The sequence below is a fragment of the Caloenas nicobarica genome, chromosome 7 (genome assembly GCF_036013445.1).
Source record: "Caloenas nicobarica isolate bCalNic1 chromosome 7, bCalNic1.hap1, whole genome shotgun sequence".
In the NCBI taxonomy this organism is placed as follows: Eukaryota; Metazoa; Chordata; class Aves; order Columbiformes; family Columbidae; genus Caloenas; species Caloenas nicobarica.
In genome coordinates, this window is record NC_088251.1 from 36,460,379 (window position 1) to 36,478,927 (window position 18,549).

General features: G+C 48.6%; 2 protein-coding genes across 2 annotated transcripts; one reads left to right on the forward strand and one right to left on the reverse strand.

The window, feature by feature from the left end:
- Nucleotides 1-273: 273 nt before the first annotated feature.
- Nucleotides 274-7,811, forward strand: NUDT13 (nudix hydrolase 13). Its single transcript, XM_065639436.1, has 9 exons — nucleotides 274-465; nucleotides 1,770-1,881; nucleotides 2,618-2,757; nucleotides 3,468-3,575; nucleotides 3,953-4,059; nucleotides 4,913-5,038; nucleotides 5,143-5,254; nucleotides 6,439-6,593; nucleotides 7,165-7,811. The coding sequence occupies exons 2-9, from the start codon at nucleotides 1,799-1,801 to the stop codon at nucleotides 7,357-7,359; spliced, it is 1,026 nt and encodes a 341-aa protein (XP_065495508.1). The 5' UTR covers nucleotides 274-465; nucleotides 1,770-1,798; the 3' UTR covers nucleotides 7,360-7,811.
- An 8,205-nt stretch (nucleotides 7,812-16,016) lies between these two features.
- CENPA (centromere protein A) lies at nucleotides 16,017-18,549 on the reverse strand. The gene is made up of 4 exons (XM_065639323.1): nucleotides 18,471-18,549; nucleotides 17,444-17,535; nucleotides 16,807-16,884; nucleotides 16,017-16,320 (listed from the first exon to the last, which is right to left on the reverse strand). Exons 1-4 carry the CDS (start codon nucleotides 18,547-18,549, stop codon nucleotides 16,189-16,191), a joined length of 381 nt encoding a protein of 126 aa, XP_065495395.1. The 3' UTR covers nucleotides 16,017-16,188.

Here is an 18,549-nt window from a genome sequence, read left to right on the forward strand (position 1 = left end):
AAAAAAAGAAAAAAAAAAAAAGAAATAAACTAACAGGAACAAACTTCTCTGCTAAGAACAGCTCAAATGACTGCAGTAGCATTGTTCTCGTAATATCTTCTGCTTGGCCAAATATAGCATGTGGATTTCTGATAGAATGAAGCAGGTGTGGGGAAGAAAAAATAAAACCAAACACACACAAAAAAAACCCCCAAAACAAAACCCAAACAGAGTTTAGTCTCATGCAGCCACACAAACTCCAGGAGTTAATAAAAATCCGGAGCAGACACTCAGCCACCCGGCTTTGCCAAGGGTTTGCGAGCAGCTGGTGCAGAACTACATTTCCCAGCGCTCCCAGCGTGGGAAGAACGGCTGGGAACCAGTAAAACAGCTGCCCCGGCGTTTGCTGTAGGAGCAGGGGGGACGCTGGGGCTCTGGTGGCTGCTCCCCGCTGCTGGAGACAACTCTCAGTCTGCACAGAGCAAAGTAAGTGGGGAAAACATGCGGGGAATGGCGGGACAGCCTGGGTGACATTCACAGGCAAGACCGGGGAGTTCGGGCTGGCCTCCGAGATCAAGTTTTTAACTGTCTCCGCCTCTGCGTTTTTTAATGATTCTGACCAAAATCCGGCGGCGTGGCTCCTAGGAAGGAAGGGGTTAAACGCCCGCGCACGTTGCATTTCATCTACTCAATAGCATTCAAGCTATTCCTCCTGTGGGTCATTCCTGAGCAAAGTGCAGGGCTGCGTGTAAACTCCTCGCTGCGCTGGAGGTTTTCACGCCCTGGGCTGTAGGAGACGCGTGTCGGGTGGGTGGAGAAGTCAGGGACGCGTAAAATCGTCCCACGGCAAAGTTGTGTTCAGACACGGGGCTCTGTGGCAGTTGCCGGTGCTGTCCCCATCCCGGTGAAGATCACCCCCGGTTGAGATGGTGGCAAAGAGGGATACGGGGCAGAGACGGCAGAAGCCGCAAGGAATAGCCATCACTGACCTTTACTGAAAGGCAGGACTCACGGACTCTCCCGTGGCGCCGCTTAGGTGTCTGTAAATCAAAGCAAATGTAATTTCCTCCTTACGGGGCTTCGAGTTCTGTGGCTGAAAGGTGAAATATTCAAAATAATCATTAAGGGTTATGAACCGTAGTTTCGTTTTTTTGTTTCAGATGAATGCTAGGGACTGCAGCGTCTCCAGCTATTTTCTGACATCCTAAAGCTGAGTTCAAACTGCAGTCTGTGACTGCCCAGGCTGAAAATGTAGTAGGATCCTTTGGCACAAAAAACATTCACAGCTGGAGATGATGCAGTTCAGCTGCAACTGCTGTCTCTCGTCTAACTCCAGGAATTCTCTTCCCCAGCTGATATTTTGTCTTCCCTTCTGGCACCAGTGCCTTTCCCACAGACCCACTGCAATGGGATGCTCGGGTGGATCAAGGCCATTAAACCCATGTAGGAAACAACAGGAGAGCAGCCACCTTCACTTCTCCTCTCCCCAAGGATATAGAAGTTTAGGTCAGGAACATTTAACTAGGTCTTACAGCAATTTCTGCAAGGCCTGTGCACCCTCACAGACTGAAACAAAGTGAGGTATATATAAATAGTCTTAAAAATTGCCTGAAACTGGGTTTAACATGTGACTAGAGACTAAAACCAAAGCTATAACTTTAGAAAGCCAATGCCAGCATTCTGCACACTCCACAAGGGGGAGATTTTTGGTAGCAGTGGGTTATTGCACCTTTTAAATCAGACTTAACTTTGTAGGGCTGCTGCATTATATTCCACGCTTCTCTTTTTAGGCAGAGACAGCTACCTGTAGGTGTTGGTCATGGCTGTGATTTATCAAGCAGTGTACAGAAGAGCTTCCTCTCTCTTCTGCAGGTTACACTCTACCTATGTTAGAAAAATGAGGTAAGTTCTTGTCTGGTTCTTGTGTACAGTGAGAAGACCGGAGTTTGGCACTCCTGTGTCCACTCTCACAAGCAGCTCTGCCTAAATCCAACCCAGGGGTTAATCTTTTAACAGTTCAGCTATAATATAGTAATGCTATAGGAGCTCTGCAAACGATAACAGTCAAAACCTCTCTGCTCCCTTCACCACTGATAAGAACAGGTTCTCTCAGGCTGAAGCTCTGTTAATGAATGCCTATAATTGCTGTCCTGGCTAGAGATCTCTTAAAATACATAACAGACTTGAAGTGATGCTGGTAGAATGTACCATGCAGCAGGGCATCTAGCCCGAGGGGAAGCTTATTCAACACCTGAACTGCTTGGTAGCCTTGCCAAACCAGACTTGGAGCCATCCAGATTTGGGGGGATAAAAGGGAAGATCAAGGTTTCCTGCACACAAGTGATCAGGGCTATAAAACAGACCTGTTGGTTTAAAAGACTGGGTTACCTGGTTGTCCAAGATTTGAGGCTACTTGCGTTGTCGTAAGAACTGCAATATTTTCTGCCACACGGCACCTTCGCTAGAGGCTACAGCTCACTAATTCAGCTGTCAAAAACTCTAGAAGCATACGGAATCCATAAAATCTGTATCGTCCTTTCAGCCCCCCTGCTGTGTGCAAAATAAATGCATCCAAATAAACAACACAGGTAATCTCAACATGATCTTGAATTCTTCCCGGCTTCTTTTCTCACTGCAGATACTTAAACGAGCTAAAGGAAGACGACAGCCTTTGCAGACAAGCCCAGACCTCAGGAACTTTCTACCTCTTTCACAATCTCTCCCCCTTCCTGCAGAAAGTTGGGAAGAAATATTTGGTACCACAGCTTAGCGCAGCAGGTAAGTAGGTGTCCAGAAAGAAACACCTCCTGGATCACACAGCTGAAATGAGAGTCATTTGCAATACACAGCCCCTTACATGGGGGCTGAAAAATCTATCAAGCTGTGCAGGAACGTCCTGCTGTTTGTTAACAACCAAAGACTATTTAGATTTAAAACCTCAGCATGTGGACACAAGCTCATGCTCTTCACACACATACAGTATCAACATTTTAGTGCTAGAGTTAGGTAATGGTTGGACTCAATGATCCTGAGGGTCTCTTCCAACCAAAATTATTCTGTGATTCTATGACATATACCTGATCTGTTTGAGATGATCAGTTTTAAACATTTGAGGCCATGCCTTTTGAGGAGAAAGGGCTGACAGCAAAACAAGCAAGGTCTAACTGACAGAGGTTATTTGGTGTAACACAGGATGTTCTCTTGAAGAGAAAGGTGTTGGCTGGTACAGGACACAAACAGCTGCTCCTCAAGCATGACAAAAATTGCATCTTTAGCTTGACAAGGTCAAAACTTCCAACGGCTAGGAGGAAAGCCAGACTTTTGGTCTCCATCTGCATGGGACCACTTGTCTGGTCCCCCATGAGCACCCCTCCTTGAGCCAAGATTGAACATGCCTTGAAGATCCAGAGACAGCATCATGGTTGTATGAACTTGCTTTCATCACAGCTTTTTTTCCCCCCCCCCCCCCCCTTTCCCCTGCTGTTTAGGAGTGAAAATGATCCTGGAGAAATTCAAAGAGACTGAGCAGTGGATAGAGAAGTCGGTGCTGATTGGCTGTTCAGATGAGCACATACCACACTTCGCCATGGATTTAGGTTAGGATGACTCCTCTTCCATCGCATTTGATGCGCAGAGATAATGCTGCTGCCTAAGCAGCATCCCCCATCCTTGTGGGGTGAATATTTATCACCAAAGAGGACTCGGTTGAGTCTCTGTAGGAGCTGCTGTGACTGTGGTGGGTCAGAGCCCCAGAACCGCTCCGCTGTTCCCATATGTGAATAAAGGTGGGCTCTTGGCAGGCCACTTGACTTTTGGAAATGTTACCACCAACATGATGTCACTTCCATGGGAACTTCCAGAAATTGTATACCAGAACAATGAAGGGCATAAAGTTGGGATAATAACTGCAATTTATGAGATCAAAGTTGGGGTTTTTTGGTTTTGTTTTGTTTTTTTTTTTTTTTTTAAACAGGAGCCTTGGAGAAATCAGTCATCGAGTCTGAACTCAAGGGAATGTTCACAGACTTACAAAAGGCTCTCTTCATAGTGGATGAGAAGGATTCTTCTGTGCTGGCTTCGGTATTGTACAGGATGCTTAAGAAGTTGCGATTTTTAACATCAACCCTTCTCCTTGTCTCCCATATTGTTTTATGATTGAATACCTATTGTGGAAGTACCTGCTGTACGCTGTCAGTGACCTAGGCACAAACACATTACAAATTATGGCATTTTTCCCAAATTTGCAATCCCAAAAGCAAGCTGCAACAGAAAAAGAGAGAAATGGCTTTAAAATGACCACCGTAGTTAGCCATTTAGCATCAACCCTGCTCTGTGTCCAGTGAGGAAAAAGCCTGACCTTATCAGTAGTCACAGCAGCCCCAGTTTGTCCTCACCTTAACAACTGTCAGACACTAGTTTACTCTAATCTAAGCAAACTGAATTTTGCAAACAAACTTCTAGATCTTCTCTCAGAGCTGCTCTTTTAAAACTACTCGCTGATAAGCTGTTACTCTGCAGATACCATATGTTTGGAAGCCTTAAGAAAAAACCTGTATGTGAAAAACAGCTGTCCTCACGCATGTTTCTTTTCCTGCTCCGTAATGTTTGGGCTATTTTTCAAGAAGGTTTTCAGGGTTGGAGACTCCTTAGAATAGTTCAGTTCCCATTACTACTCCCATTATATCCCAAGAAAAAACAGCTCTTCCCTACCTCCCTCAAACACGTTAAAGCAAGAAGCATGAAACATCAGTTGCAGAATCTGCCATTTTTCACAGCACTGCCTGTACTGCCAGGGCTCCCAAACATAATCAGAATTTATCCACATAACTGCATGCTGGGGAGAAGACAGCAAAGTATTATTCACAAAGACTGCTCCAAATCATCTCTTTGCCCCAGGCATACATAAGATTTGTGTTTCTTTTGGTGTTCGCAGGCCCAGTCCCTTCTCCGGTGGCACGATTCCCACCAGTACTGTAGCAAAACTGGGCAGCCCACTCAGAAAAACGTAGCCGGCAGCAAGCGTGTCTGCCACGCCAGCGGAATAACCTACTATCCACAGGTGAGCACCGAGCAGCAAGGGTTAAGCAATGCAAGGTTGAGTAACAATTTGCACGCGCTTGTTTGGTCTGAACTTCTTGCTTTGCTTTTTGATGTGTTCGCTAGATGTCTCCTGTGGTGATTACCCTGGTGTCTGATGGAAGCCGGTGCCTCCTCTCGCGACAGCCCTCATTTCCTCCAGGGATGTTCAGCGCTCTGTCAGGATTCTGCGATGTGGGTAAGGTGGTCTCTGATCCAGCACAGCTGCCTCAGACACACAGAATCACAGAATATCAGGGGTGGGAAGGGACCTCGAAAGCTCATCCAGCCCAATCCCCCCGCCGGAGCAGGAACACCCAGATGAGGTTACACAGGAAGGTGTCCAGGCGGGTTGGGATGTCTGCAGAGAAGGAGACTCCACAACCTCCCTGGGCAGCCTGGGCCAGGCTCTGGCACCCTCACTGTGAAGAAGTTTCTTCTCGAATTTAAATGGAACCTCCTGTGTTTGCACCCATTGCCCCTTGTCCTATCACTGGTTGTCACCCAGAAGAGCCTGGCTCCATCCTCCTGACACTCCCCCTTTCCATATTGATCCCCATGAATGAGTCACCCCTCAGTCTCCTCTTCTCCAGCTCCAGAGCCCCAGCTCCTCAGCCTTTCCTCACACGGGAGATGCTCCACTCCCTTCAGCATCTTTGTTGCCCTATGCTGGACTGTCTCCAGCAGTTCCCTGTCCTTCTGGAACTGAGGGGCCCAGAACTGGACACAATATTCCAGATGAGGTCTCACCAGGGCAGAGCAGAGCTGAAGGAGAACCACACAGGGTGTGGGGACAGAATGGGGGACATCAACCAAACACCTGTTCACAGAGAAAGATGGACACATAGGTGCTATCAGGGAAAAACATACTGGATCTAAACAGTGTTGTCATTCTGACGATTCAAAGTAGCTGTATGTATCTGAAAAGAATGGGAATTATGGGTGCATATCAGTTGCTCTAGTCCCTGATGGTAAATACAAGTGTAAGCATCCTCAAGTTAAAATCCCAGATGCTTTTTTTAGTCCATTTTGTGTCTAGTGCGGTCTGGCTCAGAATTAAAACTACATACCTCTTGTTACAGGAGGGAAAATGGCTTAGAAAGGGAAATGGCGAAGAAATGTAGTATTGTTCTGTCCACCAGCTGTACACAGACAAACCCGAAAAATGTCTCTGGTGCCTCTCTTGAAGGGAGGTGAGCATCGATGAATTTAATTGAGCATCCTGCTGACAAACGTGCCCAGGTCAGCACAGCCAGAGCTCCTGCTTGTGCACGAGCAGTCGGGGCTGGAGCACCTCAGAAATTAGCGTGCCTACATTTTCTTCGCCACGGTTTGCCGCCCTGAGGCCAGGCTGCCCTTACCTAAAACTTGGGTTGCTTCTAGGTGAAGACGTGGAGGAGGCAGTCCGGCGAGAGGTGGCCGAGGAGGTGGGCCTGGAGGTGGAGTCGCTCCGGTACTCAGCTTCTCAGCACTGGCCCTTTCCCAGCAGCTGCTTGATGATCGCGTGTCACGCCTTGGTGAGCGCGCAGCAGGCTGAGGTGAGCAGATCCAGGTTCCCCCAAGGCGTTTCACTGCCCGCCTCACGTAGCAAAACCTCTTTCAGTCCACGGACTTTAGCCTGGAGGGCACCAGATCCTTTCTATGTGCGTTTTCCGTCGGCTTGCTCTACAAGTGGAGAACAAACTTCAAAATAATTATGTCTTCTGTTGCAACATGCCAGATTTTGCACAATTCACTGTATATATACGAGCCCAGAAACTGAAACCTCTATCATTTTTCCTCTGAACTTTGCAGAGGAGGTGCTCTCTAGTATTAATATCATGTTTGCCAGAGAACGTGCAGATTCTGCCATGTTAATTACTGGTACTTTGCAGGCCAGTTCCACGATGGAATAGGGCTGCCTGATTTGTGGCTTCCTGGAGGAAACCAAGACAACAAAGCGCTGCTGGACAGTCATGTCCTTCCCTGTATTGGCGTCAGCACTTAATTCAGGCATAAAGCACTCTGGGCATTCTGGCATAGGATCTTGTGGGTGCAAGAACAAGTAAGGTCCCGCTGCCCATGTTTAAATCTGATTTAAGGAACCGGTACTCTCTGAATTCTTTCCAGATCAGTATGAACAGCCAGGAGCTAGAGGCAGCCCGTTGGTTTGGCCTGGAGGAAGTTGTGGAGGGTCTCAAGAGAGAGCCCAGATCTTCAAAGCAAGACAACGGTAGTTTTTTACCCTGGTTCCCTCCCAAACAGGCCATTGCTCACCAGCTGATTTGTGAGTGGGTTAAGCAGCAAACTTCCCGGCCAGCTTAGGCACAACTTCAAGTCTGCAATTCTACCAGAACTACAAAAGCTCGATACAAAAGCCTCCAAAGTTACTGAAGGCGAAGTCTGTGTTACAGTGAGGGCAGCACCAGACTGCTCTCAGCCTTATACTCAGGTACATAGACCTACAAAGCCATTTCTAAACCGATCATCCTCAGACAATTCCATGTGCAGTGGATCGCCTTTGAGACCCCATGACTTGCAGCAGATGTACAATAAAATTCTTCATCCCAAAGCATCAAACTTCTTGTGACCAGCTGCTGCTGTTGCCCAACAAGCAACAGAACAACGAGCCCCTGGCACCCATGTCGCATTTTCCTACATTTTATCCGTTGTGCATGGATATCAAACAATTTTTGCAGAAAAAAAATAAAGGGACAGTGGCACCTTTCAGTGTTTACGTGGATCTGGAAGAAACATCCAAAAACCCAGAAAAAAAACACTGCCTGTATGCTCTCCCCTTCTTCTGTTTCCCTCCCCATCCAATCTTCCAGTTTCATATAAACCATCCTATCTTTTTTTCTTTCCAAATGTTAAGTGGGCTCCTACTTTGTGGAAATATCTGAGCAACTAAAAATATTTCTAGAGGCACCATTTTCCCCACCAGTAAGACTGTGTTACTTCCACCCCAAGGAAGAGAGAACAGAGCTATCTGCTGGTGGCAGGTGGAAGAGCAAAACCTACACAATAAGCATATTAGAAGAACCCAGATGATGCAAAGGCGAGAGGAACTGCTGCAAGAAAGAACTGTACCTCCAACAGAGAAAAATTCTCAAAGGCACACCACCTCTTACCCTGTGCCAAAAGGCTGTGGCTTGCCTGGAGTGCTGGTCCCATTTTACTGATGAAACGGCATCACCGCTCTGGAGGGAGAACAAAGAGACAGTCTGGGCAAGGAAAGCTCAATAAAAGAGATAGAAGGATGTTTGATCTGCTGCTCATTCTGGCTGGCAGTCCTTTCTGCCTACTCGGTCAGAGTTCAAATGCCAAAATTGCAATGCCATCAGTACACATACTCAACAGGGAAACACAAGTGTATCACTGACTGCCACCATTGGGATTTGTTGTAGGTGAAAAAAACCTTTTAAGCAATGGTAAAAATCTGGAGTCGTGACAGCTGAGCAGTAAGTAAAAAAGAAAACTTTCTCACGCCATCGAGACACACTTGAGTTTCCTCAGGTTAATTTTACTTCAGGAGGCTGGGAGGGAATTATGTCAGGCATGGTGGGATGCACAAACACCTTTCCCACCCTCGCTAGCTCTCAGTCAATAAAACCCACGTGCCAGCATGTCTTTCATGTTTGTGAACTCAATCTGTCAGTCGTGCTGGTAGGAACTTACTCTGGTACAGCCAAGGGCATTGCTTCACCCCCCCCAGCCCAGCCGGGCACCCCGCAGAACTCCACTGCAACACTCCTGCATCCCGTTTCCTTTGAAACAGGTCTCTTCATAACAGTTCCTCTTGCTTTCTCTCCCATCCCACTATTTTAATCCTCCAGCATTTCTCTCTTCCTCTCTCACCTCATTTTCATTTTCAGCCTCGCTCTTTCTTTCCCCTTCTTCCCTGCAGCAGAAGATATTGAAGAGAGTTAGATACCCGCCAGCAAGATATTCCCGCTTCTCATCTTCTTTCCTACTTCACCTTAGCGCCTCCCCAACTCACCCTTGGGTCGTTCATTAATGTGCCCTGAGCTTGCTTCCAGTGCATGACATCCAGCTCTATGCACTTTCTAACATCCACACGCGTTCTGCTCTGCCAGTGGCAGAAAAAGGACCGAGAGCAGCACAAGGTAGTACCCGCGGGTGAGAGGAACGGCAGCGCGACTTCGGCTGCCCCCTTGCTCAATGCTGGTGGGCCAGATGCTGCCCAGGCTGAAGCTCCGCAGACTTCAGGACAACTCCTAAGAGTTGCAGCCTGCCTAATAATCTGAATATACCAGGCTTTTGCAGATTTCCTCATTCACTCCCTGTTTTCTACGAGGAGAAAATTAGAGAAAAAGCAAAGCTGTTGTCTCATTTGTTTGCTTCTGTGACGCATCTTTTAAAACACTTCTAAATACCCGCATTTAATTATCTTTTTAATTACCAATAAGTCTTTTCAATCTACTCAAATACTTTTTCGGTAGAGCAAGAGCAACTACAAGGCAATGTTCTCACCACATGTTTTAAAGACCCTTAAATTTTAAATTGTTTTATAAAATCTTTAATCAATACTCTTTTGACTTAAGTGTGAAACAATAATGGTGGCCTCTCTTCCTGATGTTAACAAAGCAGGAATGGTTATAGGCAATACACAGCTACAAACAGGACAGAAAAACAAGACAAGAGAGACACTGTTCTCACTTGCATTTGCCTCAGAAATCTGGCTGAAGCCTGAATAATACTCCCTGCAGTTGAGACAGAACATGCTCCATAAAGGCAGGTGACCTGGAAAAACAAACAGGCAATTCCTGACAGACGCTTCTTCAACAAAACACAGCAGGGCTTTCCCATGCACAAGACATCAGGCAGGCAAAAGGGATGTAGCAACACAATTCTCTCAAAAACACAGCTGTTAAATGGATTCTCTTCGGGGACATTTGGCTGGGATAAATCACTGAGGCTCCGCTGCTTTCAGAGACTACAAGGGCTTGGGACTTCCAGCAAGACCCACCGCTGCCAGCCCATGGCATTACAACCCAGTTGTGTATATGTATTACCATCAGCAGGACACACAGGCAGCTATAAAATAATAACATTCATCTGATTAATATAAAGTAGCTTTTCAGAGAGCAATGCAGGCTGGTTCAGAGCAGCATTCCACCTACCTACCAAAAGCAGCAAGGCATAAAAAAAAAAGTTTATCTCCAACAGGTGCCAGCAGAGGCTTAAAGTAACCAAACCACATGACAGAACTTGCCTATCTCTGAGGGAGCTCAGAAAAATCTTACCTGGAAATGGTGTGGATTGAGAATTTACTTACCATGTGCTCTCCCAACACACGGGGCTGCTCTGCTGCTGCATGGGAGGGTCACATTTTCCTACCCAGAGGGGTACTTGTCCATTGAATGGCAGAAAGTCTGACTTGAGCATTACAGGTTTAGGAGGTAGCTCTTACAGCAATAAATTACTTTACCTTAAAACACACCCTGAGACACGGCAGATACATCCTGAATCTGACACTTAGCCTGAGAGGACGGGAGCGCTTAATGGAAAGCCCTGAAAACACGACCGTGTTAAAGTAATTTTTCAGGTAACCACGAGCAGTCCAACTCTGGCTGCTGCAAGGGATGGGTTGTCAGAACAACTTGTAATTACACAAACAATTCCTGTGCTTCAGTTTGAAGCGCTGCCGAAATGAATTCAGCAGCCCCAGCCTTCAGCTCTCATCTAAAACTTGTTCACTTTTCAGCTTCACAACAGAAGGCAAGCAGCTGCTTAAGGGGAAAAAAAAATATTGCCAGATGTCATTCATGGAACACCACATACACCTGGGAATGACCAAGCGCCACCAAAACTACTTCTGTTAGAATAAAATTTAAAAAAAAAAAAAAAAAAGGGCCAGGTTGCCAATCTAGAAATGGTGTGACTTGGATTTTCTTTAAGACCCATCAGTGGTATTTTGTAGACAAAAATCAGATGTACTCACTCAGTGATGTCCAGAATTGTAGTTACAGGGAGAAACTGAAGCTGGTATCAGCTGTCACCAATATCAGAAAGATCACAGGAGAAAAAAACCCACAAAACCTCCCCAGGTCCCTTACAGGGAGAGCAGCACTGGAAGAGAAAATGCTGATAAAACATCCTTCTCCACTGGTCCCTGTGCCCAACCGCATGTAGCATCTTTTTATACAGTGTTCTCCACAAAGCTTCACATTTTCAGAAAATGCAGCTACAGAGAGAAATGGCAGAAGTCAGGAGGCAAGGAAGAGACTTTTCGATCAGACTTGGAGTGACTGGGGGAAAAGAGTGATGCACAGTAAGGTTGTTCTGATGGCACAAAATGCAAAGAAAGCCCTATTTCTGTTAGCTGAAATACTGCAGAGGGGCCCAGAAGATTTACTAGTATATTAACAGAAATAGAAAAAGAAGAAAGATGAGGTTTGGGATAGGGACAGAGGCAAATTCACTCATCCCTTTTATTAATAGAAGTTTGAGAAACTCAGCAAGATCTTTTAAGGAATGGGAAGCTGGAAAATTAAAAGTGGTAAGGCAGGGTGCAAAATAAATGCATGTTGGACTAGGATGACAGCAGCTATGCAGCTTTACCTATGAAATATTGTTGACTGGTTTAAACAGGAGCACAGCAAAAATAAATAGATATTGCACAAAATTCAGTAACTGTGATCCATCTGAACAACACAAACTTGGGAAGTTTTTATTAGTGAAAGCAAATATGTCTATGGTTACAAGGGGTACGCAGTAATGATCTGAGGAGATGGGATAGTTAAATATAGCTGCTGCTAGTATGCCTAGATTAAACCAGATTATATTCCAACACTAATTGTGTGGCCTTATAACTGCAGGTAACGTTAATAACCCTCACCAATTAAAAAAGAAACAAACTGGTCTGAACTAGTTTAGATTAACATCACTGTAGTTATTGGTTATCATTACTCCTTTTCCCCACCAAATTATAAAGTCTTTACTGGAAATACCTCATTTTCTGCCTCCTACCTGCAACAGTGGTCAAGTCACCTATGTATTTTTTTTTTCTGAATAAACTGAGCTTTACCTTCACATTAGCTTTGCTCTTCACTTCCCATCCTCGTACGCTTGCAAAATCGTGAATATCCATCTGGGAGCGCTGACTCACTTCAATACAGGCTCTATTCCAAACAGCAATCCACCCTTTACACTGGAGTAAGACACCCTGTGATATTCTTCTGCCTCCGTTAATTACTTCACTTCTTAGCTACAGTTTCACTCCAGAAAGCTGTTTATTGTTCACGACACTGCACTCCACCAGGCAGTTTCCCAGCCTGGAAGCACAGCCAGCACAAATTCCTACAGGACAGGTTGTTACTGCAGGAATTCAATCACAAGATAAAACTGAATCACAACCACAACAGCAATTCTCAGTTATTTGCCCTGAAAGCACAGTTTTGCTGTTAGTTATCCACTATTAGCACCTGGAATTTGGAACAGGGTACCTTCTCTGTCCTCAGGAGGGGGTAATCAGGTTCCTCAGCTGGTGGCTGAGGACACAACTACATCAACCGAAGTCGTGTTTTAGGCTTCACACCTCTGACTTCATATTCTTGAAGAGTTTGCTTTTTTCAATAGCTGTGTACTTTTCTGCTTAAGCAGAGAACCCCAGCTGCCCTCCACGGGGAATAAACAAAGTCAGAAAAAGAAATAAATTTCCATATTAGACCTGCCAGAACAGATGCTCTTGTGTTCCATTCCAAAGACATAAATGGCAAGAGGGAGGGCAGCTGTTGCTGCAGCTTTTGCAGCATCCCAAGGGATCCTGAGGTGGTATGAAGGGCTTGTCCTGACTCTTGCTGCTATTAAAAACAAAAGCTGGTTTCTCATATGAGTTAAACAAATAGCTGCAGTGGGAGCTACACAAACATTTAAAAAAAAAAAAAGTGCTTTTCCACCACTGCAACTTAACACATGCCCTGGAGACAACTGTTACTCCTATAGTGCGGTGTTAGAAAGGAAAGGCAGGTGGCAAGTGCTGTGCAGGGAGGTGATCCTTCATGGTGACAGGGGAGGCTGCCATCCACTTACACAGCAAGGATGCTGAAAACAGTTTATTTGCAGAAAAACAACCAAAAAAATAAAGGCGCTTTTTCTTTAGCTCCTCGCTATCCTATCAAGCTTATCAGTGGAAAGAGTGGCAGCAGCCAAACTGCCCAGGTGTTTAGAATGAGTTTTACCAAGTTAAAGGTCTCTGCTGTCCCCTGAGATTAACTTTGATCTCATACATGGAAGATGGAAGATCTGTTATTTGTTTTACTTCATCAACAATTACACCATTCAGAACTGGGGCTATGGGGGTCAGGCCACAAACAAAAAAACCTGCATTTCTGGGAAGGGTCAGAGGTTCTAGGATGAACATGGCTGAAGGCCTAAAAATTTGGTTTAAACTTGCTACTTGCCTGCTGTTTGAACGTGGTCCAATGGATTTACAGCATGGTGAGATTGGTGACTCTTGCTATATTAGGTTTTTTTCTTTACACCTTGAGATTTTCAGATTCTTATAAGCTTGGCTTTTCTGATCTCCATACATGAAGATACAATCAGAGGCTACATAAAATGGTTTGAACACTATCTCTTGTTCTTCAAAAGACCCTCTGGATCAACATCCATTGTAGAATGTTGCTATCACTTCTATAAAATGAAAAATGATAGAAAATACCTTTGAAAGACAAAACCCTGCCTTATGAACTCACACAGCATACAGCAAAGCCATTGGGGAAAAAACCCCACAAGGTTCTATCTTCATTAAAGTCAGGAACTCCAGGAAAAAGAAGTGTAAAGGACCTGGGGGGGGAAAAAACCCAAGACAACAAAAAACAACCCCAAAGAAAGTACAGATACGTAGTACAGATACAATTGCAATGTACCATAATATCAACTTATTGGAGACAGTACAGATTTATTAAGGGTTATTTTACAAACACCACCACAATGCCACAACCATACTATTAGACTACCAGAACCCCTAAAGACTCAAAAGATATCTACCAACATTTAAAAAACCATATATATACACGTATATCTATAAATGCTGCTAAACCTAGACTGGTCCTGAAGCTCTTACCTCAAGTAGATGCTTCAGCTTCTCTAGGTGTCCAAGTACATAGCTCAGGCAGATCAAAAGCTGCAGACTCCTGAAATAAAAGCAGAGCGCAAACACCAAAGCAGCCCAGAAGCAGAATGAGCTCCCTAATGAGAGGCTGTGGCTCATATACCCCAGGCCCCACTCACCACCCTTATCACAATCACCTGGAAAGGGGAGGAGTGAATCACCATAAGGCATAAAGGCAGCTGGAGGAGCAGCAGTGAGTTTGCTTATCTATTTTAACTTTGCAGCATGTGAAGTGCTAAACAGAGAAAGTGGTGCTTACTGGAAATGACAGTACCTGCTCCTTTACTACAACTCCATCTATTGCATCTACAGTGTCAATGGGTAGGGATTTGAACTTTATTTTTTTAGGGCATTGATAGAAAAAGATAGATGTCATACTAAGCTGTGTGAAAAAGTATCTCATCAAATACAGTAACTATATTATTATTAAAATGGTGTACTTTAGTTTCCTATTAAAAAAATCAAAATGTTATTACATTACACTAGTTTTCTAGCAAGACCACACCTACTACCTAACTTCTTTGAGAACTACATTCTGGATAGGGCTGAATGACAAAGCAGAATTAGATTCCATAAGAGTCTCTCCTAAAAAATACAGCCTGAGAAAGGTTCCCTTGCCTGTTCTAGACAGGTGGGTTCCACCACTCCCTAACAGGTTATAGTCATCAAAATATGTCCCGTTGTCATAAAAGCCAAAACCTTCCTGATGGCCCCAGCCACAAATCCAGGAGTTGATGTGCATTATGTGGTTATTTCTGGCTGTTCCCTTTCCTCCAGCTGGTAAAATAGAGGAAAAGATGACTTGGGCATCAATATTTTTCACTTGCACCCCCAGGGCTTTATAGTCTTGATTCTGCCCAGGTTCCGCCTTGCGGTGTCACTCGTGTTCATGTGGAAGAGTCGCAGTGGAGGGTGGTCCACACTCGTGGCACCTTCTCGGCAACATCTGAGCTTGCGGGGGGCAGTGAACCCCTTATGACTCCCTGCCAGGACAGCAGATGTGCCCCTCGGTGCCCCTGAGCAGTCACCCACTACGAGCACCTGTCGGTTCTTTGTAGGGTGCCCGCTGTGTGCTGCTGCCATCATTCCTGCTGCTCTACAGCTCCGAGAGCTTCACGTCTGGTTTTGGTTGTGATGCCAGAGGGTGGGACACCGGGGCCCAAGGTGCCTCGATCTCAGCCTCTGAAACCACCAGTTTTATCCCTCTCTCCCCACTTGAACGCTTCCCAGCAGCTCAGCCACCTCCTGGAATGGCTCATCAGCCTGTGCACACCTTGTGCAGGTGTTTGCCCTAAGCTCCACCCATCGAGGCCCCACCCATCGAGCCAGCTCCCTTCACAAGCCCCGCCCTCGCAGGCAGGGCCCCCCCGCTCCCACCAGGCCACTATAAGGGGACCCATTAAGCCCCACCGCAGAAAGCCACAACTCCCATGGGAGCCCATGGGAAGCCACACCCATGGGTGCCCCCCATCACACTCTGTCTCCCCCCAATTAGCTCCAGAAGCCCCCCAAGGCCCCCATCACCTCCCCTGGACCCTCCAAACTCCCCAAAGGTCCCCCCACCATCCCCCTAGGAGTCACCCCCATTATCTCCACCTACACAGGACCCCCAAGACTCCCCCAGCCCTGCCCCCCCCATATTGTCAGCAGCACCCGGGGGGGGAGTCAAGAAGCATTTATTGGTGCGACACAGGGATACGAGGGGTCCACACTGCGGGGGTTCCCACTGCAGGGTTTCCCATAATGGGGATCAGCATCCTGGAGCGGGGATCTGCTGGAGGAGGTCCCGGGGTGGGGACCCTGGGGGAGAGTCCCCATTGGCATGAGGGTCTGGTGGGGGGGGAGTCCCCGGGGGGACCTCCATGGAGGTGGGTCCAGGGGAGGCAATTCTCAGAAATGGAGTCCCTGAGTGGAGTCTCCCCATTGTGAGGGGTTTCCCATTAAGGTGGGGGGATCCCCAAGAGTATGGGGGGATTCCGATGCGGGGAGTGTGTGGGGAGTTGTCAGGGGGTCTCTCAGAAGCCCCACTCCAGCCCTCGCAGGCGCCGGGCCAGCTGCAGGTCCTTGGGGAAGAGGGTGACGCGGCGGGCGTGCAGCGTGCACAAGTAGGCGTCCTCCAGCAGCCGCACCATGAAGGCCTCCGCTGCCTGCACCCCAACAAATTGTGAGGGACCCCAAAGCCCCAGACCCCCTCTCTGGCCCCTCCAGGGGACAGGGACCTCCCCCCCAACCAGCCCGGGGGGAAGAGACCCCCCCCCAAAGCCAGCCCAGAGGAGTTGGATGCACCCAAATGCCCAGCACCTCAAAATGTTGTGCCCAAAGGGAGGGGCACTCCAAAACCCCACAAACCCCCATAACCCCAGACAGCCCCCTGGGGGCAGGCCCCCCCTCCAGCTCCCATGAGACCCCTCTGAGCCACCCTGGGACCTTCTCCAACACCCTGGGGACCCCCCAGCACCCTGGGTACACCCCCAGCCCCCTTTCCAGCACCCACAGGACACTCCAGCACCCTGGGAACCCCCCAGCATCCATGGGACCCCCCCATCACCTCTAAGCACTTCCCAGCACCTACAGGACCCCTCCCAGAACACTGGGACCCCTCTGAGCACCCATGGGACCCCCTCAGCACCCACCTCCTGCAGGGCCATCAGCGCCGTGCGCTGCCACCGATAGTCAACTCCCCGGGTGAAGACCAGGCAGATCTCCCGCACCTGGTGACACAGGGACACCGGGGGCGACACCACGGGGACACCCTGGGCATGGGAACACTCTGGGGGGGCACTATGGGGACAGCCAGGGCATGGGGACACCTGAGGATCATGCTAGGGACATGGGGACATCCAACCCCGGGGGTGGGGGGCAGAGGGGGACACACAAGGACGTTGGGGTGCGACAAGGGAAACCCCACCCTACAGACCCCTCCCAGACCCTATAGACACACATGGCGGGAGGGGACAAGGACAGGAGGAGAGGACCGGTGTCACTGGGCAGGGGGACAAGACACAAGGCAATGTGGGGACAGGGGTCCCCTGGGGGAGGGACGGGGGTCCCACGATGACGTTGGGGGTCCCGGCAGTGTCAGGAGGAGTTCGAGAAGCCACAGGGAGTGTTTGAGGGGAACCCAGGGGGATGTGGGCTGTCCCAGGCTATTTTGGGTGTCATGAGGTATTTGGGGCATCCCCGGGCTATTTGGGGTGTCCCGGGTATTTGGGGGGGGGTCGGAGATGGGTATTTGGGAGTCCTGGGGTATTTTGGGGCATCCCCCCTCACCAGGCGGGCGAAGGGCCCGGGGCGCAGCAGCAGGCGGGTGCTGCTCTGGTACTTGCGGATCTCCTGCAGCGCCCGCTGGCCTGGCCGGCGCCCTGGGGACAGGGACAGCGGGGACAGGGATGCATCAGGGGCTGCCGGCACCGCAGGGGGACATGGGGACAGATGGGGGGGACATGGGAGACTGGGGGAGACAGGGGGACATGGGGGATGGGGAGGACATGGGGACACATGGGGGACAGGGGCGGATGGGGTGGGGAATGTGGGAACATGGGGAGACATGGGGGGACATGGGGGACAGGGGGAGACGGGGACACATGACAGGAACATGGGAGACAGGGAGGGCGCAGGGGGACACAGAAGACAGGGGGACAGATGAGGGGACATGGGAGACAGGGAGAGATGGGGAGAGATGTGGGGGACATGGAGACATGGGAGACGTGGGGACACATGAGGGGAACATGGGGACAGGGAGGGGACAGCAGGACATGGGGACAGGGCAGGGAGTGATCTATAGGGCCTGGGGGGGAGGGATCCACGGGAATCTATAGGGACCATGTTTGGGGAAAGGGAGGGAACTGCAAGGTTTGGGGGTGGGTGTGGGTGAAACCTACAGGGTCCAGGGAACAAAGGGAGGGACGTATAGGATCTGGAAGGATCTGTATGGTCCAGGAGAGGGAGAAATCTACAGAGTCAGAGGGGTCTATAGGGCTGTGTGGGAAACGGAGGGATTCATAGGGTCTGAGAGGGACCTATAGGGTTTGAGAGTGTCTATAGGATGTGAGGGCGGGGTAGGTCCAGTGCGATCTATAGGAGTGGAGCGAGTGGGGAATGTACAGGGGTGGGGGGCGGATCTATAGGGCTAGGGGGAGGGAGAAAACTACAAGGTGCGGGGGGGTCCATAGGATCAGGGGGTGGGGGTAGAAAGGGACCTATAAGGTGCAGGGGGGTCCATGGGGTGGGGGTCAGGGAGAGATCTGTAGGGTTCAGAGGGGTCCATAGGGTGGGGCGTCTCCTCCCCCTCACTCACTGCGGGTCCGTGGGGTTGGTGGCGGGGGGGGCGCGGGGGCGGGGCGGCGCCGGGGGGCGGTGGGCTTGGGGCGGGCCAT